Genomic DNA, 25629 nt, shown 5'->3' on the forward strand with positions numbered 1-25629 from the left:
CAGCGAATAGAGCAGGGGTGTCTAAACTTTTTTCAAAGAGGGGCAAATTTGATGAGGTGAACCTGTGTGAGGGCCGACCAAACTTTTTTTAGGATTGAAGTTGTTGAGCTTTTTTAAGATTTTACCCCAGGAAATAAACTGCCACAGGGCCCGGATTAAGCCAACCGGCGGGCCGGATTAGGCCCCTGAAACGGACTTTGGACATGCCTGGGCTAGAGTAACTCTGGTATAGAGAGCAGAGGGAGGGTGGAACATGGTTGGGACTAGGTATTGCATGTAGCTATTTGAAACCCAACCCTTATGATGGCTGCCTCCTAGGATATCCCTTCATAATAATAATCTCTTAAATGTGAAATTAATCTTATATTTTGTGATGCAAATATGAGATAGAAATATTCTGAATAAAGTATCCTGCCTTACAGTAACAAAGCAAGCATGAAGGGCTTAATTGTGTCTTCCTAAATTACCTTCATACTGCTAGCCTTACTGTTGAATGTGAAGTTGGTTTCTCATCACTGTCTTCCCTCCCATTCATAAGTGACAACGCTGACTGCTGTTGGAAGGGTAGGGCTTTGTCTAATGCTAAAAGGAGAGAACAGAATTTCTGTCCAGAAGCTGCAGCCTCAGTATAAATGCCTGCACTTATATACAGACCAGTAATTCAACACCCTAAACAATAAGAGGGATTTTACATAGGGTTTCAGTGGAATTATGCTCCTGGCAAAACATTCTGCATTGTCACTATAATGTAATTTCACCAGCATGAATTCCTAGGTATTTGTGGTACATTGTATTGTCCACTTGAAATTAAATCCAAAATTTATAGGTCATTCCTGCCATGCCATCACTACAATAGATGGGTGTGTACAGCCATTGCCAGCTTAAATCCAGAAATGCTAGTCCTGGTTTGAGTCTCTGAGTGCCAGTGAAGGTGTAGCCAAAACTGCACCACCTCTACATGAGAAGTATTGGAAGATTGTGCTTGTATTTACTTAACTAATTCTGCATCTGTACTATGAAAGCTAATACAAATAATTTTTGCAGGAAAGAAGACCTCTCGCCAACCAATGCACCAGGATTTGCACTACTTCTCATTCCGGCCTGCAGATCGCATTGTTTGTGCCTGGACTGCCATGGAGAAGATTGATCGCAGAAATGGATGCCTGGCAGTTTGGCCAGGAAGTCATAAGGGGTCTCTGAAACAGCATGATTATCCTGAGTGGGAGGTAATTTCTTTATGACTTCATCACAGGGAGGGATGGAGGATTTTTGTGACAAATAAGTGGAGAGTACCAGCAGGTACAGTACCCACGTGACCCGGAAGTGTCTTCGGACGGCGCCGGCTCACGGCCTCTAGAGTGAGATGAGCACGCAACCCTAGAGTCGGACACGACTGGCCCATATGGGCAGGGGCACCTTTACCTTTACCAGCAGGTGGCGCTGTAGTCTTAACCACAGAGTCTAGGGCTTGCTGATCAGAAGGTCGGCTGTTCAAATCCCCGCAATGGGGTGAGCTCCTGGTGCTCAGTCCCTGCTCCTGCCCACCTAGAAGTTTGAAAGCATGTTAAAGTTTAAGTAGATATATAGGTACCACTCTGGTGGGAAGGTAAACGACGTTTCCATGTGCTGCTCTGGTTCACCAGAAGCGGCTTAGTCCTGCTGGCCACATGACCTGGAAGCTGTCTGCAGACAAACGCCAGCTCCCTCGGCCTATGGAGCGAGATGAGCGCTGCAACCCCAGAGTCGTCTGCGACTGGACCTAATAGTCAGGGGTCCCTTTACCTTTACATTTACCCTCATAAGAAATCAGAACAAGAACAGACCAGCCCACCCATGAGGTGAGATGAAGCAGTTCCTCAGTTGGTAGATCTCCAGCCTCCTTTCACTTCCCTGCCACCTTCAAGATTGGGAGCAGGGGCCTGTGGAGAAGGAGGTGGCAGCAGCAGCAGCAGCAGCAGCAGGGGGCTGTGACAGAGGAGGCAGGGGGCTGCAGGTAAGATTTTCATGTAATGCAATTTCCCATATACTACTCCATCATAGAGACAATGTTCTCCATCTTTGGGCAGTCAATATACATGCAACAATAAGAAGGTAATGTAGCGAATGTTTTCATTTTATCTTTTTATTCTCTCCCTTAGAAAAGGATACCAACGTGGGGGAGAATACAATATTTTCTTTTAGCATCTTATTTATTTCACCAAATAAACGTTCTCTATTTCAGTGCCACCAGTTGTGGGGAGGGCCATGGACTCAAATGGCTTAGACAAAACTAATTAGACAGGATCCTGGGCAATAGGCTTCTCAAATGGAAGCCAGAACATCCATGTTTGGTTGCAGCAGGCATCTCCATACAAGATGCAAGGGAGAAGAGAGGCAGGAGGGCCATCAGCTTCACATTCAGCATGTGAGCTTCTGAAGGGACATCGCTGTCCACTGTTCACTGTTCAGCTGGATCAGGCCTTGGTCTCACCCAACTAAATAGACTTAATATTTATAAATCAGTTCTAAAAGTTTTTGAAGTGTGGAGGTTTCAAAAGATTAAGCTTTTTAGGAAAAATAAGTTAATTTTATACATTGAACTTCCAGGGTGGTGTAAACAAGATGTACCACGGAGTGCGTGATTATGATAAAACTATTCCAAGGGTTCACCTTGCTGTGGAGAAAGGAGACACAGTGTTCTTCCATCCCTTGCTAATCCATGGCTCTGGAATGAACAGGACCGAAGGGTTTCGTAAGGTAAGATGCTATTTGAGGTTGCAGGTGTTGGAACACCTAACTCCCCCCCCCCCCTTCAGTTCAAGTCAAGGCTTTCCCATGTTTGAGCTATTAATATCAAAACCTGAAGTTGTGCCTTATTATTTCTATGTTTCTTTGTTGGAGGGCTGGAGGTGAGGGGTAAAACCTATCCTTCATATGGGATGCATGCCTTTGCAGAAATGCATTTACAAATGAAAATAAATAAGTTATATTGGTCTTTTTATGCAGACAATTTCTTGTCATTACGCAAGTTCTGAGTGCCACTATATTGACATGAAAGGTACAATTCAAGAGAACATGGAGAAAGAAGCAGTAGATGTTGCAAGAGCCAAGCATGGTACAGACTCACCTATCACCTTGATGGTATGTATTATTGTTTCCCCTGCCCCATTAAAGTTTGGGAAAAGGTATATAAAGTTAATATCAAATACCCAATATATTTTTGGAATATAAAAGATAAACTAAAAACACAAAGAAAAAGAGGAAAAGAAAAATGAGAGAAAGAGAAAGAAAAAAGAGGAAAGAAAAAAATAAACAAAGGAGAAACTTCCAGGGGAGCGATGGTGGCCGATGGACTGTCTCCATCAGCTCCTCTGTCTGTGGTAGTTGTGTGGTGTTTGATGATAGACACCAATATTGGCTTTCAGCTTCTCTTCAGAAAAGGAGCTGGTGAGATTGGCAGAGAGAAGTCTTCTTGGAGGCCCTGACTTTGAGGAAATTTCACCTTGCCCAAATGATACAACAGGCAATATGGACACTGGATCCACAAAACACCTCTCTTTCTTAATTATCTTTGGAATAAAATAATTTACAACTTAAGTGAGTTTCTTCATCTGCCAGTGAAAACTTTCATCCAGTGAGCCATCTACTTTCTACAACTTAGAAGGGAGGAGGACTGCTGTTTAAGCTGCTGAGTGAAGACAAAAGGCTTGATTTATGGTCTGAGATAAGAAAGATTTAAGCAGACAAAGGAGTTTCTGTGTTAAGTTCTAAGTGGATTATTTTTATTTATTTATTTATTTTCTTGACAAAAGTGTGCCTAAGAATATAAAAGCTATTTTGCCAGTTGAAATTTCCTCTGTGAGAATGGAATCGGTTTATTTTAAATGGGCTACATTTATTGATGCTGCAGCCAGAACAAGATATCTGGGGAAGCTGTCCTGTTGCTGAAGTTTTTATGAGAGCAGTAAAGAGACAGAAAGGGCTGACATTCTTAATAAGCGAAGCAGAAACAGCTGGTGAAAATAGAAGTTGGCTTTAAAAGAAAGACGGTTTGTTTTTATACTCCGAATACTCAGCACGCCAGGCAGCAAGAAAAAGGCAGCAGAGGAAATAAAAACATCTTTTGATACCTTTTGACCCTTTTGACATTTTTCAGCAGATGATGGCAGAGCAAACAAAATCTCTTAAATTAGAAATGAATGAAATTAAAAACAATATGGACCATTTGAATACAAATAGATGAAAAGCTGGCAAGATTTAGAAGGAACACTTAATAAAATAGAAGAATCCTATACACAGTTGTCTGTAGAAATAAAGTGTAGACTTTGGTGTCAGGGGCTGGTCTGACTCATATGCCAGAGACTGCTCTGACTCTGAAGATGAAGGAATGCAGACACAGACAGAGCAGCCTCTGACAAAAGAAGAAGGGGAGAGTTTGCCCCCCTCTTCCTTCAACTTTCCCAGCAGCCGATTGAGAGACGGCACAGTCGGGGGAAGAGCTAGATAACTCTGAGTCAGAAGCTAGGCAACCAGGAGGGAGCCACCGCTTGGGAGACTCTTCCTTTGAGAGCGGTGGGGACCTCCCTCCCTCCCCTTGCACTAGGAGGTCTGAAAGGGTGATGTCTCAACAGAAGCACTGGGGTGGGAGAGCGGGGCAGTGGAAGGGGCGGGGATGCAGAGGGACCAACTGAGATCCTGAAGGAGGGTGGCTCCATGCCTCTGTGTAAATAAAATGGACTATAAACCTGTCAGAGGCTCGTTGATTCTTATCAGAAGCTTCCAGAGAGAAAGGGAAACTCCTGTACCTGCCAGCATATCTCACATCTGGAAAGTAGAAATGAAGCTACAAACAGATGGAAAGATATTTGGAGAATTTGGCATTAATGGAGTTGAGAGACAAAGAGATCTGCCTACAATTCAGAGAGATTCCAGAAGAGGAGGGTGAAGATATTAGGGATAAAATCATTACTGTATTTTTCGCTCTATAGGACGCACATTTTCCCTCCTAAAAAGCAAGGGAAATGTGTGTGCGTCCTATGGGGTGAATGCAGGGGGGAGGCAGGCGGGAAAAGCCCCCAAGCTCCGTACGGCTCTTGCGGGCTTTTCCCCAGGAGGGAGAAGGGACTGACTGGCCACATCAGTCCCTTATCCCACCTTGTAGAAAAGCCCACAGGAGCCACGCACCCGTTAAAGAGCACGGGGCTTCTGCGGGCTTTTGCGGGAGATGGGGGAATCCTCCCACCTCGTAGAAAAGCCAGTAGAAGCCGTGCAGCCCCTTTAAAGAGTGCATGGCTTCTGCGGGAGGTAGGAGAACTGCACTCGCCTGTCCTCCTTCAGCCACGCGCCTGTCCTGCGAAGCCGGAGAAGCAGCAGAAGGGTCTCCTTCTGTTCCTCCTCCAGCTTCCCAGCGAGGCGCCTGCCCTGCGAAGCCGGAGGAGCAGCAGAAGGGTCTCCTTCTGTTCCTCCTCCAGCTTTGCTTGAAGGGCGCTGTGCAGTTCTCCCTCTCTGTGCAGTGCCTCTCCTTCGCAGGAGAGGTGCTGCGCAGAGAGGAAAAACTGTGCAGCACCCCTTCAGCGACGCGTCTGCCCTGGCTTCTGCCTTAGCTGCGTGCAGCCTCTTCGGGCAGGCGGAGCCTTCATCCCGCTGCCCTGAAGAGGCTTGGCACGATTATCCCAGAAGCCAGATCCCTCTTGCTGTTCTGGCTTCTGGGTTTCAAATTTTTTTTTTCTTGTTTTCCTGTCCCCCAAACCTGGTGCGTCCTATCATCCGGTGCGTCCTATAGAGCAAAAAATACGGTAATTCCCTGCCATACTTTTTGAAAAAGGATGTGCTTGACATGGAGGCAGAAATGGACAAAATCTACAAAATTAATACAGTGGTACCTCAGGTTAAGAACTTAATTCATTCTGGAGGTCCATTCTTAACCTGAAACTGTTCTTAACGTGAAGCACCACTTTAGCTAATGGGGCCTCCTGCTGCTGCGCCGCTGGAGCACGATTTCTGTTCTCATCCTGAAGCAAAGTTCTTAACCTGAAGCACTATTTCTGGGTTAGCGGAGTCTGTAACCTGAAGCGTCTGTAACCTGAAGCGTATGTAACCCGAGGTACCACTGTACACATTTTGCAAAATTAAGAAAGGTTCCAAGAGATGTTTTGGTCCAATTTGCTAGAAGGAAAACTAGACACAAAGTCTTACAGTAATATTTTGAGACCAAGTTGAAAATTGATGATATAGATGTGATTGAATTGAAAGAAATTCCACTGCAAAAAAGAAAAAGGCTACTATTTTTTGACAAATAACTTTAGCAGAAAAGAATTCAATTAAGATGGGACATACAGGAGGGAGTGATTTTTATCTTTAAACAACAAAGATTTCAACTTGATTCAGTACAGAAGGCAAGAGACTTTGTGGAGAAATTTAAATTTGAAATGGAAGAAATACAAATGGATGAGACTGAAGAAACAGAAATGGGAGCTGTAGATATGACAAAATAACCCTCTCAGTTATGGATTACAAGTACTTAACATGGAATATAAATGGAGCAAATATTCCTCAAAAGAGAAAAAATATATTTCTTTTTTAAAAAATCTAATTTGTTTACAAGAAACACATATTAGGGAAAAGGATATAAAATATTTGACAAAAAAAGAATTTGGTGAGGAATTGATCTCTGCAGGATTGGGGGGGGGGGAATGGAGTTCTTTTGCCCAAAACTGATAATCTCTGATGAACAATGTAGATATGTTGGGGTGGAAGTTACTATCCAAGGCTGTAAAAAAAGTAATCAACATTATATATAGGACTTGTGGACTTTTCATATGAAAATTGACTGGGATGGAGTGGTCTTTCCAATGCAGGACAGAACTTCAAAGAAAAATATTAAAACTTCCCAGGATAAAGTACCTAAGGTTTTCTTTGAAATGATGGATAATTTGGAACTTGTTGACATCTAAAAATATAAATATTTCTCTGAAAGACACAGATGCTTCTCAAGAAAAATATGATTTGGTTAACTAAGACACTGGCAACTCCATAGACATATTACCAAAGACTTTCTTAGATCACAATGCAGTAATTATGACTTTTAAAAAGAAAACTGGTTTCTTTAGCCAGAGGTTTATGAAACGCTACCGCAAGAAGAAACAGTTGTGGAAGGCTACAAGCATAAGCTGAAACATTTGTTTGAGAATAACTTAGACAAGGACAGGAATATAAATGGTTTGGGATGCCAATAAAGCTTTCATCAGAGGTTATTTCATACAACATAATTTTTTAATCCTAAGAAAGAGACTGGGCAGAGAAAACTACAGAAAACTGTCCAAGATTAGACTAAAAGAAAAATAGTTCGAATGATCTCCAACTGAAATAAATACTACTAGGCAAATCAAGATGCTGCAAAGACAGTTGTCTATGTTAACAATGCAGAAGAAGGAAATGAAACTGAATTATGCTAAACCAAAAATAAATTGAATTTACTTACAAACTGGGGAAATGTTTGGTGTATAAACTGTGGAAAGAGAAAGAGAGGAAAGTGATATTGAAGTGGCAAAAAGGAAATGCTGCAATAACAGATAAGACAAATTTGGGGGGGGGGGAGTATTTCATCAATATTATTCTAAGTTGTATAAAGGTCAAGCAGTTTCCTAAAATAAATATTGTTTGTGAACATCCTGCATCCAAAAACTTTTCACGTCATATGTCTGACATAGTGGTATTGGGAATATTTATTCCATTGGTGGTAGCCTACTCAGTCATGTACTTTGGTGTTGAGCAGGTCTGATCCTGATCTCTCTCCCAGCTTCTACATAGCATATTACAATTCTTTCTACCACACCACACCATTGGGGGACAAGCACTAGGCATGCTGAGTGATTTGTGTTGCTGGCAGTGAACTGAGGGTTTTCTGCGCATTGCCATTTCCTTCAGTTCAGCAGTAAAGAGTGTGTTTTCATAGGGAAAGTGGTAAGAAAATGGGGGAAAAGTTGTCACACCTGGAAAGCTCAGGCCTGTGGCTAGAAATCTGGAGCAAAAGTGTGGATGAGCCCTCAGTTCAGAAGCAAAGCTTCATGCAGAACCAAAACATCTGGGTGGGCTGGGCTTCCTTCCATATGCAACTGCTTATATGTGCAGCGGGAATGAACTTGTGCACAAACAAGGCTCTTTTCTGTCCTTAGGATATTTGGATCATGCGAAGTCGTCTTGTTAAAGGAGAGAGAATAAATCTATAGAATCTTATCCAGATGCCACAGACTTAGAAAATGATGTGCTGCCTTCCTGAACTGAGAGCGACCATGATCCTTGGGTTGGATGTGTTCAGAATTTTTCTTGCACTGAATATTTTTCAATTACTATGCAGTAAAACAGTTCTGAGGTATGTTTATATTTGATAATGATGCTTAAGTGAGAATTCTAGTAGTAGTAGTAGTAGTCTCTTTCTAGTAGCAGCAGCAGCAGTAGTAGTCCCTTAAGCTTAAGCCAAGAAATAGTATTGTCTATGAAATTGAATATCAATATACATATCAAGGCTTTGAGATTAGACCACTGAAGAAGCCCGGAAAACTACCTTGGGAGTGTGCTACCTGCAAGCCCCAGAAAAAGGGCCCCATCAGGGGCGAACAACGGCCTCTTGATCACTTGGACTGCCAGGGCGAAACAGGTGCAAAACACCGGCACCCTGTTGTCTACATCTTCATTAACATCCATCTACAACTCCAGTAGCATTTTTCAGTATTGTGAACAACACCGAACTTACCTTTTGTTGGTATCTTCATGAACTTACCTAAAGACTGAGTTAAGCAACTGAAAAATCCATTGAAATCAGACATTAGGTTTATCTTAGGTTGGGTAGTTCGCAAGTCTCTGTGGCTTTGTACAAGGTTTTGTATTTTTCTCAGAAGATTGATAAAGACTGTATAATCATTTTATTAATTATTGTGTGTATATGAGTCGCCAACGTGTTGCAGGAGTCGTACTACTTCTATCAGCAGCACAGAGTGCAGTTTTCTAGCATAGGTGAGAATTCTAGGCACACCTCCTTGGACACGCCTACTGTTCTGAGTAAACAATATTCTCAAGTTCAAGAACAGTTTTAACTATTTTAATTGATGCACTTCATGGTCTACTTTATCCAGTATTGAATGGTAGACAGCTGTATGATTCAACAAGGCAATGAAACAGTTGCCTTTATGCAGTGATTCAGAATGTTCAAGCCATATCCTGTATTCTTAGTAGCGTAGCATTATTTTCTCCAAACTGGGTGAATAAATGAACAAAATGGCAAATGCAGTTCCTTGTAAGTTAAAGGAATATACTTTGGGGCAAAAATAACTAAATACAGTGGTGCCCTGCAAGACGAATGCCTCGCAAGACGGAAAACCCGCTAGACGAAAGGGTTTTCCGTTTTGGAGGTGCTTCGCAAAATGAATTTCCTATGGGCTTGCTTCGCAAGACGAAAATGGCTTGCGAGTTCCTGCGGGTTTTTATCCCTCCCCCCTTTTTCTAAGCCGCTAAGCTGCTTATCAGCTGATCCGCTAAGCCGCTTATCAGCTGATCCGCTAAGCCGCTTATCAGCTGATCCGCTAAGCCGCTGATCAGCTGATCAGCTAAGCCGCTAAGCCGCTTATCAGCTGATCCGCTAAGCCGCTAAACTGCTAATAGTGCTAATCTGCTAAGCCGCTAATGGGCTTGCTTCGCAAGACGAAAAAACTGCAAGACGAAGAGACTCGCGGAACGGATTCTTTTCGTCTTGCGAGGCACCACTGTAGGAACTTCACATATGCTGGTGGACTTCTGACTAATCAGGAAAGGGCTCTCCATTTCCGATTGCCCCGTCTCAAAAGGCTGTGGCAGAGTTGGGAGCAGTGTAGAAAAGGCCCCCCCCCCAATGGCCAGAAGGCCGTCTTGTGTGGTCTCCTCTCATGTTCTCCTCTGAACAGAGCTTGGCTCAGCCTCCAGCAGCATATTGAACCAGTCAAGAAAACAGGCTTCTGCACCAATGGAATGCACCAATGACATACACAGGCTCTGCAGCGGAATGGACCCCCTTGGGAGGTGGTGGACTCTCCTTCCACAGAGGATTCTAAGCAGAGGTGGGATGGCCATCTCTCATGTATGATCTATTTGAGATTCCTGCCTTGCAGGGGGCTGGACTAGATGACCCTTGAGGTTCCTTCTAATTCTACAATTCTATGGTTCTGTGCTTTGGTACTCAGCCTTATAAAACCCGGCCTAAAAGCGTTGTACTTGACTGTCAAGAGCCTATTGCAGTCAGCTTTGTAAGCTTTTGTAAGAAATGACTGGTGGATGTAATCTCATTTGGAAACTGCAGTGAAATTAAAAAGAAGTTCAATTTACATAGATTATTAAGAAAGAGAAATGACCAAACAAGAATATAATTACTATCATGCAAAAAGAGAAAACCAGCCTTATGAGCTGTGTCATTTGAAACTGTATGTGAAAATATATATTACTGAAGAACACGCAATTAAATATCTGTTCCAAAGAGTGTCCTGCTCCCAGACCCTCCATAACAAGAGAGTCCATGTAAGGTACCATCTACATAAGAAGTTTCATTGAAATTAAGAGGATGTAATATTTTTGAGGGATTGCTATACTCCAGTTCCAATCCCCACTAGAAATCAATTCTAGAAGAGCCCCTGGCTGCTCAGGCTGCTCTTCAGACCTCTCCGCAGTGAGGAGCCTTGGCAAGACGGGGCTCTCCAGGGAGGCAAAGCTTCCGAGTGGCTTCAGCAGAATGTCCTGAGGAATCCTCACCAGACAGAAGCCACCATGAGGAGAAGCCAGCATAGCTGGGGCAAGGCTTGCTTGTGTATCCGTGCCCCTGCCACCTCCAGAGTTTTATGATTAATCTTTTGGGGGCTCAGACTGATGTCTGAACCTTAGTGGTTTCTTTTGGCAGAAAAACGTGTTAAAAAATTTATATGGAACAGTTTCCTTCCATGTGTCCAATATACCTCTGTCATGTTTTAGCGGCAAAGTTAAGAGAATGAACAACTTCATCTTGAGCATGCCAATTTTACTTAGCCAGGAAAAGGGCAAATTTGCCCAGTGATTCAGCTTTCCTAAAATTCCCAGCTGCTCCCAAATAATAAATTTGGATTATTACCCTGTACTACGAGATCTAAATTATTATGGAGCTGAATGGTACAAAATTACAGCCTAAAGATTATTTGAGGCAGAGTATTCTTTAAAAATACTATTTACCACAGGTTTTTCTAAATTAACATCCATTCAAAATGGTTTTGTCTTGTCTTGTAACTTGTCTTGTAACTGGAAATTAAGCTGAATTGAGAGAGAAAATTTGAAAAAGTATTGAAAATGATTTTTTCAGGTGGGTTAATGCAAGTGTCACATTATCAACAAACAGCCAGATCTTCATATCCTGTTTTACCAATAAGAACCCCAGTAACTTCTTTATTTGTTCCAATTTAAATTACTATGAGTTCAAAGACTAGAACAAATAATGAGGCCATCAAGTTTAATTGCACAACCAAGTAAATAAACACCATAAGATCTACAGATGAAGGGCGGTATACTACTACTAATTATGATAAAAATAATAAGTTCTAACTGAATGGTCTGCTGGTTGATGCTTCATTTCCTCTTGCCATGTGGCTGAAGCAATGGAGCTGCTCCATGTGAGGGAATAATTAATATATGAACTTTGGCTAAGATCATGAGAAAAATAACATCCTTAGGTTGCAAAAGCATTCTTCCATTGTGTCCTGCCATTGTGTCTATAAAATCTTCTTTCAGAATCCTTCACTGAAGACTGGTGTAGCTCCTGCTAAAGTAAGATACATAGCATTGGATGCTTGGTCACTTGTGTTCTTCCAATGCTTCATAGGTTTGTAAGTGTAGAATAATTTGGAAGATGACACACATTACAGCATAAACTCTGTAAACTCTGGTTTGGGAATCACCAGGGGACCCATGTGCACTTTAAGATGACACAACAGACCACAACAAAAATAACAGAGAAAAATACTGACGAGGCAGAAGAGCCTTTGAAATCTCCATCACAGGGTGAGAAAGCAATGCTGTTTAGCATTTTAAATTAAAGCTTAAAATGAAGAGTTGCTTTCCTCTTCAAGTGGGACAAGCAGCTGCAATGAAAACCTTGGTGCGGTGTGTGGTTCTCCCTCATGCATGAGCACAGTGTGTTGTTGCAACACAGCCGCTAAGACAACTTCAGCTTTAATCAGAAGCCTCTCAAATGCTCTTCCACTTAGTGGCCATATGGTATGAAAACATGATGAATAGCTTCCTTATTTGTTCCGAGGAAAGCAAAACCATCCTGATCCACACAGTCAACATAGTTCCAAGAGCCACTCAAGTGGAGGAGGAATAAGGTTAATGACTAGATGATCCTCAGAGTCCCTTCCAACTCGACAATGCTGTGAAGGTGTGTCAATTTTTGTTCAGTGTGGGGAAAATATCCTTAGACACTTACACATTCAGTAGCTTAATGGTATCCTGTGTGGTACATGAAGGAACATCATGTGCTGTTTGTGGTAGAAGCATCAGAAGTGGCAAAGACATATTCAGGGCATAAACCCCCATTCATCTGATTCACAGGCTGCTCTGCCAGGAGAACAAACTCAGTGTTTACTTTCAAGCACTTCTGTACATTCCATAACTTGGGTGCTGCCAGTGCAGCATTTCAGGACTGAAGTGGTAGCTTTGAACATGAATGTTTACACCTCAGTTCTGCAGCATTCAGATACATCTTCTCTTTTAGACTGCCTTTCTACTCTAGTCCTTCTCCAATCTCTTTCCCCTAGTTTTTGGTTATTTTCTGTTAAAACAGTAAACTTGAATGGATGACACTGAATTAGACTCTCATCTTCACTGGAATTACTTTATGGATAAAAAGCCTCATCAAATCCAGCATTCTTTTTTGTTATGTGTCCCAGTTATTGAATGCTCCCCCAGGGGACCTGCATGGAACACTGTTGGATGTATTTTTGGCACCAGGTGAAGATATTTTTTATTTCCTTAGATCTCTCTCTGTCTCTCTGTCTCCACCCCCCCACCCCAGTTTGGCTTCTCTGCTACTTTATCATTGATTGGTTAGTTTATTTCATTGCTTAATGTTGCTCATTCCACAGCTTGCATGGAGGGAATATCTATCTGTCTATCATCTATATCTATCTATCTATCAGTCTATCTATCATCTATCTATATCTATCATCATCTGTCTGTCTGCCTATCATCTTTTACTCTCATCTTTTACTCTCTGTCATATTTTACTCTCAGCACCACAGATGTGGTTTGAACAAATATTTGCTGCTTTGTTTTCAGGGCACCGAAAATGGAGCTTAGGTCTTCCCCCTCAAGTTGTCTGAGAGCAAAGTGTCCAAGTGGACACAAGTTTCTCTCATCCAAGTGAAACATCATCAACCTCACTTGTTCCTGTTAAGATACTTAACTGTTAGCTCAACATTCATTTTTGACAAAGAAACTGTTAGCTATAAATGCAGCCCATCATGTGGGCTTTCTGGTATTTAAAGCATAGGAGCCAATTCCTAGGGGTCAAGGTCCCTTTGCCCCCCCCCAAAAAATATTTGAGGGGTCCCCCAGGGTTGATGGGCATTGCCATTCAAATGGTGTGTGTGTGCTGTGTCATGGGATTAATTATGTGAGGCAGGGCATGCCTGCCACCCAAATCATTTATTCAAGTTGGCAGCCCTGATTCAAAGAGCCTGTTACCCTGGATACCAGTAAGTCAGCTGTTGAGGAGATTTTAATAAGAAACATTCAATAAATGGCATTGGTAGAGTGCACTAACATCACAATGTGATTTTGTTGTTATTTAGTCATTTAGTCGTTTCCAACTCTTCGTGACCCCATGGACCAGAGCACACCAGGCACTTCTGTCTTCCACTGCCTCTCGCAGTTTGGTCAAACTCATATTAGTAGCTTTGAGAACACTGTCCAGCCGTCTCGTCCTCTGTCGTCCCCTCAATCTTTCCCAACATCAGGGTCTTTTCCAGGGAGTCTTCTCATGAGGTGGCCAAAGTACTGGAGCCTAAGCTTCAGAATCTGTCCTTCCAGTGAGCACTCAGGGCTGATTTCCTTAAGAATGGATAGGTTTGATCTTCTTGCAGTCCATGGGACTCTCGAGTCTCCTCCAGCACCATCTACATTACTCCATCAAAAAAGGAATCAGGTCTTCATAAAGAATCATTAACAAAGCATCATCAGCATTGTCCATATGGGACAGACATTTACACCCAGCCTCTGTTGTTTGCCTCCTCCAAGAAAGTGCATCCTGATTGTACTAAATTGTGGTAAGGCTCTATCCTGTCCACCTTCTTCCTGAAAATAGTGAGCTCATGAAACTCAATAACTTACTTTTCCATTCACCAGATGTGTTTTTTTCAGCAACTGTGCCTAGTACCTACCTTTTGCCTTAGGCACAAGTTCAGAGATGTGATGGGGTGAAGGAGAGGGAAAGATGTTACCTTCATGCCCTGCTGGTCACTACTGGAAACAGTTGGAAGCAGAGTAATGGATTTGGTGGTCCTTTGGTCTGATGCACAAGGTTCATCACATAGTGAATTCAGTTGCAACTGAAAACTAGATGCAATCAGGCACATATATTAGCTCTGCCACCACCCTAAAGTTGCAGCTGCTACTACCCTCGCCACCCAGGTGCCCTTCAGCAGTCAGACTGTTTCTTGCTTACATCTGTACTTCCCTGTCACCATTTTTGCAAAGAATATGTCTGGTTTCCATGAGTCTCCCCACTTTGCCTGGCTGTTCACAACTCATTCCCCGCTGGGTGTGTGTCTCAGAGCCAGCATGTTTGCTATACACTTGTTCCTATGCTGAGTTTTCCATGCTCCCTTGAACCTGTCTCTGCAGCCAAGGCGGGCGCTCCCAAGTCAAGTGCCATCCAGGGTTCCTCCTCTCTCCCCCCACCCTCAGGGAAGAGCATTACTTTCTGCTTCATTTCCTAGAAAGAGAACAGGACTCTTTTTATTCTTTTTTCTGTGTGCAAAAGTCGCTGTGACATTCATTACTGTGCCGGCTGGAACACGGCAGAGATGAAGTGGAAGCAAGTGCTTTTTCGTTCCTGCCTCATGGCTTTAGTGCTTCTGATTGGTATGTATGATTTGCAATAATAACTACAAGGAAAGGCTGAATTTCAGCAAGGAATAATAGGGCAACAAATGGCAGCATTTGTCAGTTTAATGGGATGAGAGAGACTGTAGTTTTCCCATCAAATCACCAAATGCTAAAAGACTCAGTTTCTGGCTACTACACCAGCAATACTGCTTTTAAGCTATGTCCAGGATATAGACTAAACCTTAGTGCATTTGCTATCCAAGGCATGTTAAGAAGAACAATTATATTTGCCATGTTATAATATAGCAGGTAACAGTTTTAAAAAATCATCTGTGATTTTCTCCAAGATTCTGTACTTACTCTCACTAAATCCAAAACTGGGTTTATACTTCACCTTCTCTAGTTCTTGAAGAAGGTGGTGCCGTGGCTGTGGAGTCCAAGAAAGCAGCAGCTGGAGAACTCAGCAAGGAAAGTAAGTGGGGAGATTCAATATTATTAATTAACTGGCTTTGGAAAGGGATAAGACAATATAAACAAGACACATATTTACTTTAAACATTTTTGAAAATAAATAACCCCCACCCATTTCTCACCAGTGGTCAGGCTCCCTTATTTTTCTACTTCCAGGTGTTAAAAAGAGAGTCTTCATGAAGGAATCAGATGCTGCTAACTTTTTCAAGAAAAGAGGCAAAAGATCTACCAAGTCCAGAGACGAGCTCAATGGTGAGACTGTTTGGAAGCTGTTTACGGAAAGCTGTGATTTATTTAATGTTGCTTTAATCTCTTGCTTTTTGGGCACATTCCTAAATTGTCTGCCACGCTGTGAAATATTTATTAACTGATCAGTGAAGATTAGAACAGGCTCCTTACTCTTCTGATTTTCATATTGAAACACACATGTATGCAGTGGTCACCACTATCCATTTATCTGATTGAATACGACTACTCTAGAGTAATAGGCAGTGGGATGTCCAAGACTGGCACATGGGTGGGGAGGAGTGATAGTAGAAGGCAGCAGGAATAAAAAATAAGAAAGTTTGCTTGTGTAAGTCAGTACTTGAAAAACTCTTTGTAGCTGGGGTTTTCATTTAATTTCTTAATACGCATATTTATTGGCTGCATTTCTAAATTAGCTAAGTTGTTGCTTTGGAAACTGAAATGTATTTGAAAGTATGAGATGCTTCTTAATTAGTTTAAACCACATGGTGGTCCAGGGAGTGATTAGGAGGACAGAGTGGGAGGTGCAGGGCATCCTGGTGAACTCGATACCTGAGTGCAATGCAGAGACCTGCTCTGTCTCCTTCTGCAGTTTAGGGAAGAAGCTGAACAAGCAGCAGGTCTCAAGCACAGGCTTGGCCACGTTCAGACGTTATTTAGCTGTTAATCCTCTTTGCCCTCATTGGAATTAGACCAGAGTAGTCCACAGATAAAAGTATTTGAATTTGTATTTGTATAAGGGGAGCAACTTTGGCCTTTTTGTGTTTGTCCCTGCCTTTTAATCTGTTGCCTTCTAATCTATTACGCCAGTTGAGTACTGGCATGGTGTGCGCAGACAGCTTTGCGTGCCCCTTGCATTCTTAAGAAAAAATCTGACCCAAGTCGTATGCAAAAGCATGCAGCCAGGCAATTGAAAATTTGCTTGTGCACTTTCCTGGTTCTGCAAAAATGTGCAGAACCAATATGTCACTCCATCATTCAGGAGTGTGCAGGAAATAGTTACACGCACATTCAGAAGTAGTGGGTGTGGAAAGGGGAGTGACAGGAAATGATGATTGATCTACCCACTCAGGAATACAGAACAAACATCTGCAAACATGAGTGGAGTGGTTTGGAGCCCAGTTCACCCCAATTTACTAGATTATCTCTGTTTTGGGAAAACCTGATTTTACAGAGGGGGAAAAGCACTGAGATTGGTGCTGTTTGATAGTCATGTGGACTATGCAAATTAAATGGGGACACAGCTGCAAGCACACCGGAAACTCTTGGGTGGGCAGGCCCTGCAAGAGCAGCTTCCTTGGTAGAACCCTAAACAGCATTCATAGAAATGCACATCTGACTTCATTTAAAGTAATTATTTAAATAGTAATATAATTTTTTATCTGTAGTGTACACTAGAAGCAGTATTGTCAGCGATTGATCTTGCCTTCTAGCAACCAGGGCTGGCTCAGACTCTTTTGTCACCCTGGGGCAGGCAGCATTTTGCATCCCTGACTCCTGCAGTTTTTGTCATTAGCTTAATAACACAAAGGGAGTTGTGTGCAGCACTTTCCCAGGGCTAGCAGGTAAAAACATGCCTGGAGCATTTGGGGCAAGCAGCCAGACTTGCACACAAAGGATAGAGTTGGCACCCACTCTGAGACACACGCAGGCCGGCCGGCCCCTCCTGCATTTCATTTTCTCACCACTCCCAGGACATTTAACAGCTGGAAGTGACCACCAAACATGACCCCTCTCAACATAGAACTTGACTGAGACAATAATAAAGACAATACTATCTCTTTCCTTGTGAATCACATTGATGGAGCACTTAAAATGCAGGAAACAAAAGCCAAACGTGGTTGATCCAATGTGTCACATGTCTTTCCAAAGTCAGAATTCCTTTACTGGCATCCCTCCGCCACTGCTTGCTACCCTCAACTCAACAACCCATAATACTTAAACTGAACAACAAAAAATACACAGGATCCTTGCTTCTTGGCACCCATCAAGAGTTAATGGAGTGTGCCTCCAGGGCTGAAACCAAACTGCTGGAGAATCACAGCGCCCGCTGTGGCTGCAGAGACAGATAACTTGTACCTGCTGCCTCCCACATTCTTTTTGCTGCATTTGCAACCCCCAAGTGACCTTTCTGGGGCTCAAGCCTGGGCTGTGTGTCTGGAGGTCCTGGGCTGCCCAGTCGACAAACCCCCCCTTTCAGCCTCTCTGGTGGGGTCCAAAGGAAAACAGAGGAAGTCTTCTGGCACCAGCTGGGCTACAGGAGTTGCTGGAAGGAGGCACACCAGGTGCCATCCAGCCGTCTTACACAGGATCCCTGAAACAGTGTTAGTTCTCCTTTTGAATACTTTTGACTTCCCAGAGCGATGCTCCTTGATTAAGAGCAGCTGAGTGGTGCAGCTGGGTGCAGTGCCTTGGACAGGTCAGAAATCCCCATCTAGTAGGATCTTCCTACAAGATAGTGCAGGCTAGCAAGAGAGGGAAGTTTCCATTCCCTCTTCTGAGAACCTCACTCAGAGCAGAGGCGAGTCTCTCCGTTGGGCATCTTATGCAATCTACAGAATCCAGGGGTAAAGCTTTTTCTGGACTGCACTACTGCAGAATACAGTTGTGGGTTTGCATGTTTATTACTCCCCACCCTTTTTACTTAAAAGCACAACAGCACCCAGCATTATCAGGGACTTGGGGAGAAGGTTAGGCTGAACTTTTCTCCCTGAGATGCTACTTTTCTCACATGGGGTGTTTTCTGTGGGGCAGCAGGCAGCCAAATAAACAAAGACCTTAGAATATCGAACAGCAGTGAACCTTTCTGTTGTTAATTGCACTTTCTGTTAATGATCAGCTGGGGAGATGAAGGGCATGGGTAGATTTCCTCAAGGGCAGGTGTTCCAAACTCACAGACTCACCATCAGAGGCACCAAAAGGCCACCCAGTGCTAAGTCCCTGACTCAGAGTGGAACCACTCACACCCTGAACTCACTCAGATTACGCCCCCCCCCACAGCCCAGAGCAAATTATGTTGATAACAGAGCACAAGTGTACAGAAGATTTTGCAGACCAAGAACCTCATGAGGATGAAAGTGAATAATGCAAACTAGCTGCTTGCTGCAAGCAAAATAAGGTGACTAATTTTGAGGCTATAAAACATCCCCAGTTTGGATTCTTTTTGCCTATTTGGTCTAAAAAACACGTTAATTCTTGCTACTTCAAGGGGTGGGCTTTTGCACTCCTTTTTAGCTGGATTAACTCTTAAATAGTTGGGGTTAATCCAATAATTGGATAGCATTAATAAATGTTATTTTTCTGTTTTAAAATAGAAAAGCATTTCGAGACTTGCAGGTGGCATGTGAGCTGGAGGCTTTCCATTCTTGCTCTATAGTTAAGCACTCGAAGGCTTACAGTCAAGGGAGATTTATAGGACATTGATTATATTGAAGTGGCTCGGTGCAACAAGAGCAAGGCAGCCCTCAGTCCCTTTTCAGGCCTGCTGGCTAATACTCTGCTCATCTTTCAATACAGCCGAGACCCGCCAGATGCTCGCTGCTGACGAACAAAGGAGGGAATACTATGAGGAGCAGAGGAACGAGTTTGAGAACTTTGTTGAGGAAGAGCGTGATGGTAAGACCACAGGGTTCAGCAACAGAAGCAAAAGGGGTGTCATGTGTTTTCCATGCTTTGGGTGCACACTTGATCACTGCAAGTGCCACACTCCACAATGCAGAAAAATGCATGTGCTGATATCCTCACAATCTGCAGGGGACAATGGAGAACAGCAAGGTTGGGGAGGTGCCACTGAACCCTTTAAAGCAGAGGTGATGAACCTCTGGCCAAGTCTGGATGGCTGCAGTTTAACCACCTGTGCCCTAAATAAAAACCTCATGGAGTCTTCCTTAGCTTGTGAATTCTGGCTTGCAGTGACAACAGAAGGTTTCTTGTGAAATGCAAGTGATGTTAAGAAAGAGAACTTTCTTTGCTTTCAGGATACTGTTGCAAAAGTCTCCATTTCATGAGATCCTATCTGTAGTTTTGAAGAGAATTGTTCTTAACATGTGAGTTACTTAATACCACTAGGACACACACAACAAACTCCTTCTTGTCTCAGGTTGCCAATTGTTCTGATTTTGTGAACGTCGTTCAGCGGAGGACAATCATGTATTGAATATTTTTTTTAAAAAAACAAACCCTGAAAGCATATTCAGAGGGAGGCAGAAACAGTTTGGGAAACATGTACTAAATATGGAAATGAACTGTGGCACACGCTGCTCAAGAGCCGTTGGGTCCCCGGATCCTGTGCAGAGGCTGGTAGCCACTTTGTCAGCCAGGCAGGTATGGCAGCTCTGATCCAATTCCCTTTCAAAACAAGTATTTGGATGGAATTTTCCAATACTGTCATCTGAATGTAGCCTTTTTTCAGGGCCCATAACAAAATGCTTTGCATTTCCTGCCCCCCCCTGCCCCAGCCTAGCACAAGCCCTCCAACATTCCCCTGATTGCCCCTAAGGACATTCTATTCTACATCAGTACAACTGCTAGTTAGTTGTATTTATTGATTTGGGGTTTCCTTTCCCCCCTCACAGGACGCAGGTGGCGCTGTGGGTTAAAGCCTCAGCGCCTAGGACTTGCCGATCGAAAGGTCGGCGGTTCGAATCCCTGCGGCGGGGTGCGCTCCCGCTGCTCGGTCCCAGCGCCTGCCAACCTAGCAGTTCGAAAGCACCTCCGGGTGCAAGTAGATAAATAGGGACCGCTTACCAGCAGGAAGGTAAACGGCGTTTCCGTGTGCGGCTCTGGCTCGCCAGAGCAGCGATGTCACGCTGGCCACGTGACCCGGAAGTGTCTCCGGACAGCGCTGGCCTCCGGCCTCTTAAGCGAGATGAGCACGCAACCCCAGAGTCGGTCACAACTGGCCCGTACGGGCAGGGGTACCTTTACCTTTACCTTTCCCCCCCCCTCAGGCTTCCCTAAATGCACTTCATAAGTTCAAATATTTCTGTGCTTAAAATACTGCAGTCTTGTGTATTTCCTCTAATAACTTTTGTATTTGACCAGGAGAAAATGCTCAGGCACTGGTTCTGATGTAGAACAGAATGTCTCTATTTTCATCTGAGAAACGTTGGAGGGTATGATAAAAATCATGCTATCAGTTCCATCTTGGTTGGTGCTCAGCACTGACTGAAGGCCTCACAGTTGTTTTTAAATGCATAGGAAACCTAGTAGGAAAGCAAAACCCCCAAAGGCGAGGTACTCAACAAGCCAGAGATGTCTGTGTAGCTAAAACAAATCCTGGTGAAATCCCCAACGCACCATTTAGTTCCACCTTTTGAGATGGGTTTTAGGATGTGGACAGGACACAGCTTAACCACAGTCCTCTTGACCAGAGTTTTGTTGTGAGAGGGGATCCCCACTTCTTTGAAGGAGGCAAGCCCCCTCTGAGCCCAGGGGGTAGTAGATAACTATCTCTCAATGGGGGGGGGGACAGTAAGTTGATTGAGAGGGTGGTGGGTGGACAACTGCCACTTGGATGAAGCTGAGTAGTCAGATACATTTAAGCTTCTCATTAAAATGGGAGAATTAAATTCAGCCGACTCACTCTTTTTAACACAAGTCCAACATATCATTCCCAAGTGTGATTTTTGGCTGACTTCCTTTAAACTCCCCAGTCCCATTATCTGCTTTGGAAACTTCCCTCCGTTTCAAAAGTACGGTAATATGTTGTGCAGCATGTTGAGGAACTTAGTCCAAACCTTCTTCATTGCAAAGAACTAAGCAGGGCTGTGTGGTTTTTTGGATTCTGATTTAATTTACTGTAGTAACAGTTCCTCAAGAAATACAAGTTACATCATGGGTTCTGGCATAACACGGAGGGGCTTCAGAAACCCTGGAGAGAGTAAAAAAATCAGTCTGAATTGTTGCCTTGTGCTTTGCTTGCTCCTCAGCCACAAATGAAAGTACTTCTTCCTATACATATTTTTTCCTAGCTAGTAAATCATGTTGCTTTTAACCATACCACCACATCATTTCCTACCATTTCCACATTCGGCAGGGAATGCAAATATGGGAGGAAGTTTTCCATCAAATTTTCTTCTCTGGAATTCCAAGTGCAGCCCCAACTGAATGCTGCTCTTTGCATCCAGTGTGTCTGCCTGGTGTGTCAATACATCCAGATATTTTTCCAGAGGTGCCCTTTCCCTGTAATGGTGGATACTCTTGACATACGCTGATACTGCCAGATTTCTAGATATTCTGAAGCTGGAAAAGGGGAGATTCATCTTACCCTCAGTTTTTACTTCTTAAACGGCACATTCCTATGCTTGTCTCCTCAGATATAAGCTCCACTTAGTTCAGTAGGGCAGGAATTGGATATGCAAACCTTAGAACATGAAAGCATGTACATCAAATTGTAATGTCTGCTGTCCTTATTGAAAAGGATAGTTTTAACTTGGTATACAATAGTTAAAGATAATGTAAAATCTCAAAATTGGAAGACTAGGAAATCATAAATAATCAAGAGCCTCACTGGTTTGAAGACCTACAAATAATGTACCGTATTTTTCGCCCTATAGGACGCACTTTTTCCCCTCCAAAAATGAAGGGGAAATGTGTGTGCGCCCTATGGGGCGAATGCAGGCTTTCACTGAAGCCTGGAGAGCGAGAGGCATCGGTGCGCACCGACCCCTCTCGCTCTCCAGGCTTCAGGAAGCTATCAGCAAGCCTTGCAAGCCCGGCGGGAGTTCCTGCCGGGCTCCCTAGGCTTGCAGATAGCAGCCTGTTCTGGGGGCTGGGGAAGCTCGGGCTTCCCCCGCCCCAGCCCCATGCCTGGGGGGGGGGGAATAATATTTTTTTCTTTATTCCCCCCCCCAAAAAAACACTAGGTGCGCCCTATGGGCCGGTGCGCCCTATGGGGCAAAAAATAAAAAGGTAAAGGTAAAGGTACCCCTGCCCGTACGGGCCAGTCTTGACAGACTCTGGGGTTGTGCGCCCATCTCACTTAAGAGGCCAGGGGCCAGCGCTGTCCGGAGACACTTCCGGGTCACGTGGCCAGCGTGACATCGCTGCTCTGGCGAGCCAGAGCCGCACACGGAAACGCCGTTTACCTTCCCGCTGGTAAGCGGTCCCTATTTATCTACTTGCACCCGGAGGTGCTTTCGAACTGCTAGGTTGGCAGGCGCTGGGACCGAGCAGCACGAGCGCACCCCGCCGCAGGGATTCGAACCGCCGACCTTTCGATCCGCAAGTCCTAGGCGCTGAGGCTTTAACCCACAGCGCCACCTGCGTCCCTATGGGGCAAAAAATACGGTATGTTAAAAAGCTGCAAGATTTCATTTAGAAAAAACAAAACAAAACGTACCACTGGCAATATTTTGTATCTTTTTTCTTTTCTAATTAATATATTTCTGTAAGGAGTAAGAAATAACTTTTAATCTTTTATTGTGACCCTACCCAGTCATACAGAAATACTGAAAATGTTAGATATTTAATTTATAGAATCACAAATATTAATAGATTCGGAACCTATGACACTTTAATTGACCTACAAAATATCTTAGGACCTATTAGGAGTTATTTTTTTACATGATGAGTACTGCAAGGGTGCTAAATATTAGAGACCAGAAATTCCATTTCAGTTAGAATAAAGATTAGGTCTATTTCTGTTGGAAAATAAACTACATCTTTGTAGACCCTATATGGGGATTTACTATAAAAAGGTCCTAGATAAAATCCAGACAATGTCTGCTAAGAGGCACCATTAGCATGGGAGGCAGCAGGCTTTGTGACCTTCACTCTGCCGGAAATTTTCACGGATTCCCAACTGTTCCAGCCCCCCCACCGACTCCTAACTTCCCCTCTCTACAACCCCCCCCCCATTGAATTGTCATGGATCCTCTCTTGTAGACGGTTTCATGAATATACAAAAGGAGTTTCCCCCTGAGGTGAACAAGCAACAAGCAAACCAAACCAAGCCAGAACGTGGGTCATGTTCACCACCAATGATTTAATTTTACTTCTCTTCCCTCTACAGAGCAGGATGAGAGAAGCCGAGAGCAGATTGAGCAATGGCGCCAGTACCATTATGATGGTCTCTACCCACCATACCTATATAACCGGCACATTGTCTAGAGCAGAGAGGAAGAGCGGGGAACACAAAACAATGAAAATGGGAAATCCCTGCTGAGCGTGCGATTGGCAGGACTGCCAGCAAGGCAATATAGATGAAGTCATGGAAACATGACTGATCCCCTCTCCATGGAACCTGTTTCACCAGGGCTTCAGCTAGTATCGAGTTGGCTCATAGGTGCTGCTTTGCTTTGTATCATGAAGTGCTGGTACGCCGCCACCTCCAGTCCTTGGAGCAAAGGCCAAATCGCTGCGGGCAAAACGGGATCTTTTAGACCTGTGCATATCTGAACAAGGGAGCAAAGGGAAGCGAAACCCCTGCTTAGTCCAGCCCCCTGGCAGGAAGACTAACCACCTCCTCAGTCATCAGCCTGACGCTAAACCCTCCTCCCCTGCTGATCTGTTTTGTGCTGGTTTGGGTGTGTGTCCTGCAAGTGTGTGCCTGGAATGTGGAGGGGGCACTGTTGCTTGCAGCCCTGGGCTGGTCAAGGCTGCATGTGGTCTTGGGCCAAAAACGGTTGACCAAACTTTATATTAGAGCAAATGCATAAGCATTATTCTAAAATAAGCACTGTATTTTGATAGGGGCATTGGAAAAAAAAACCCCAATGCCAGCTTGTGCTGTATCTGTTTCAAATGATTTTAGAATATGGAGCAAAGAACATTGTATTTGTTTATTAAAAATATATTAGCCTCTTGCAATCACTTTTCTTAGTTTATATATTTACTATTACATTTATTTCCTGCCTTTCCTCAAGGTGGCCTGCATGGTTCCTCCTCATCTTATCTTCACAGGCTAGGCTGAATTCCATGGTTCCCCAGGATTTTCCCAGGTCCAACACTCCAACTACACCACTAGGGTTGCTGCCAGTTAAAGATTTTACAATTCAGGGTGTGAGGAATCTTTAGTTTTGCACTTGACGTACTGGTGGCAAGATTAACTTAGGATTCAAATGAAGTATTTAAAGTGACTTATCACTTCTCCTAGAGGACATGGGTGCCGCTTGGGCTTGCCGATCAAAAGGTCGGCGGTTCAAATCCCTGCGACAGGGTGAGCACCCGTTGTTCAGTCCCAGCTCCTGCCCACTTAGCAGTTCGAAAGCACGTCAAAGTGCAAGTAGATAAATAGGTACCACTCTGGCGGGAAGGTAAACGGTGTTTCCGTGTGCTGCTCTGGTTTCACCAGAGTCATGGTTTCACTTAGTCATGCTGGCCACATGACCCGGAAAAACTGCGGACAAACGCCGGCTCCCTCGGCCTTTAAAGCAAGATGAGTGCCACAACCTCAGGTGTCCCTTTACCTTTATTACTTCTCCTACAAACTCTAGCCTAGCCTTCTCCCTGACATCATTTTCTATATGCAGTGAGGTTCTCTGGATGGAGGTGCATTCTTTAACCTGCATCATGGTTCTGCAGAAAGAAAAATGTAAAAGCAGTTATCTTTCTGTTATGCAAAATAGATTTGTTTTCAGATGCATAATTTATGTCCTCCTTCTTTGCAAGTCCCTGCAGTCCCACACCCCACCAGATGAGCTCAGGGCAGCTTTGAAGTTTTCGCAGGGCACATGGGAAAACCTGTGTTTGCTGTTCTAAGGGCTGGAAATTTCATTTATACCAAATCAAACACAAAAACTCTCAGCTTAATGACTTTCTGCAGCTAATAACAATCAACTTCTGTGGCTTTGGGGGAGCATTGCAGAGTACACCAATGCCTACCTAGGCCTGGGCACA

At 43.7% G+C, this 25629-nt stretch overlaps 2 protein-coding genes across 4 annotated transcripts in view; both read left to right on the top strand.

Moving 5' to 3' along the window:
• PHYH (phytanoyl-CoA 2-hydroxylase) overlaps positions 1-9260 on the top strand; it is a 55540-nt gene extending 46280 nt beyond the window's left edge. For 2 of the 3 annotated variants that reach the window (XR_013843110.1, XR_013843111.1), the window contains exons 5-9: positions 1045-1226; positions 2587-2736; positions 2986-3120; positions 8154-8379; positions 8992-9260. The gene's annotated coding sequence lies outside the window, so the exon portion shown is untranslated. The remainder of the gene's footprint in view (positions 1-1044; positions 1227-2586; positions 2737-2985; positions 3121-8153; positions 8380-8991) is intronic. The other variant, XR_013843109.1, reaches the window with a different exon arrangement.
• A 4281-nt stretch (positions 9261-13541) lies between these two features.
• UCMA (upper zone of growth plate and cartilage matrix associated) lies at positions 13542-24920 on the top strand. The gene is made up of 5 exons (XM_079993840.1): positions 13542-15108; positions 15476-15544; positions 15700-15795; positions 19306-19404; positions 23804-24920. The coding sequence occupies exons 1-5, from the start codon at positions 15051-15053 to the stop codon at positions 23899-23901; spliced, it is 420 nt and encodes a 139-aa protein (XP_079849966.1). The 5' UTR covers positions 13542-15050; the 3' UTR covers positions 23902-24920.
• The last annotated feature ends 709 nt before the right edge of the window (positions 24921-25629 follow it).

This window comes from Podarcis cretensis (assembly GCF_951804945.1).
Source record: "Podarcis cretensis genome assembly, chromosome: 10".
NCBI lineage: Eukaryota > Metazoa > Chordata > Lepidosauria > Squamata > Lacertidae > Podarcis > Podarcis cretensis.

Excerpts from the sequence above, each read along its gene's own strand:
- UCMA (XM_079993840.1), top strand. The coding sequence starts at position 15,051 with ATGAAGTGGAAGCAAGTGCTTTTTCGTTCCTGCCTCATGGCTTTAGTG. Across the intron at positions 15,109-15,475 it reads GGCTTTAGTGCTTCTGATTG|TTCTTGAAGAAGGTGGTGCC; the intron begins GTATGTATGATT and ends CACCTTCTCTAG. Across the intron at positions 15,545-15,699 it reads TGGAGAACTCAGCAAGGAAA|GTGTTAAAAAGAGAGTCTTC; the intron begins GTAAGTGGGGAG and ends TTCTACTTCCAG.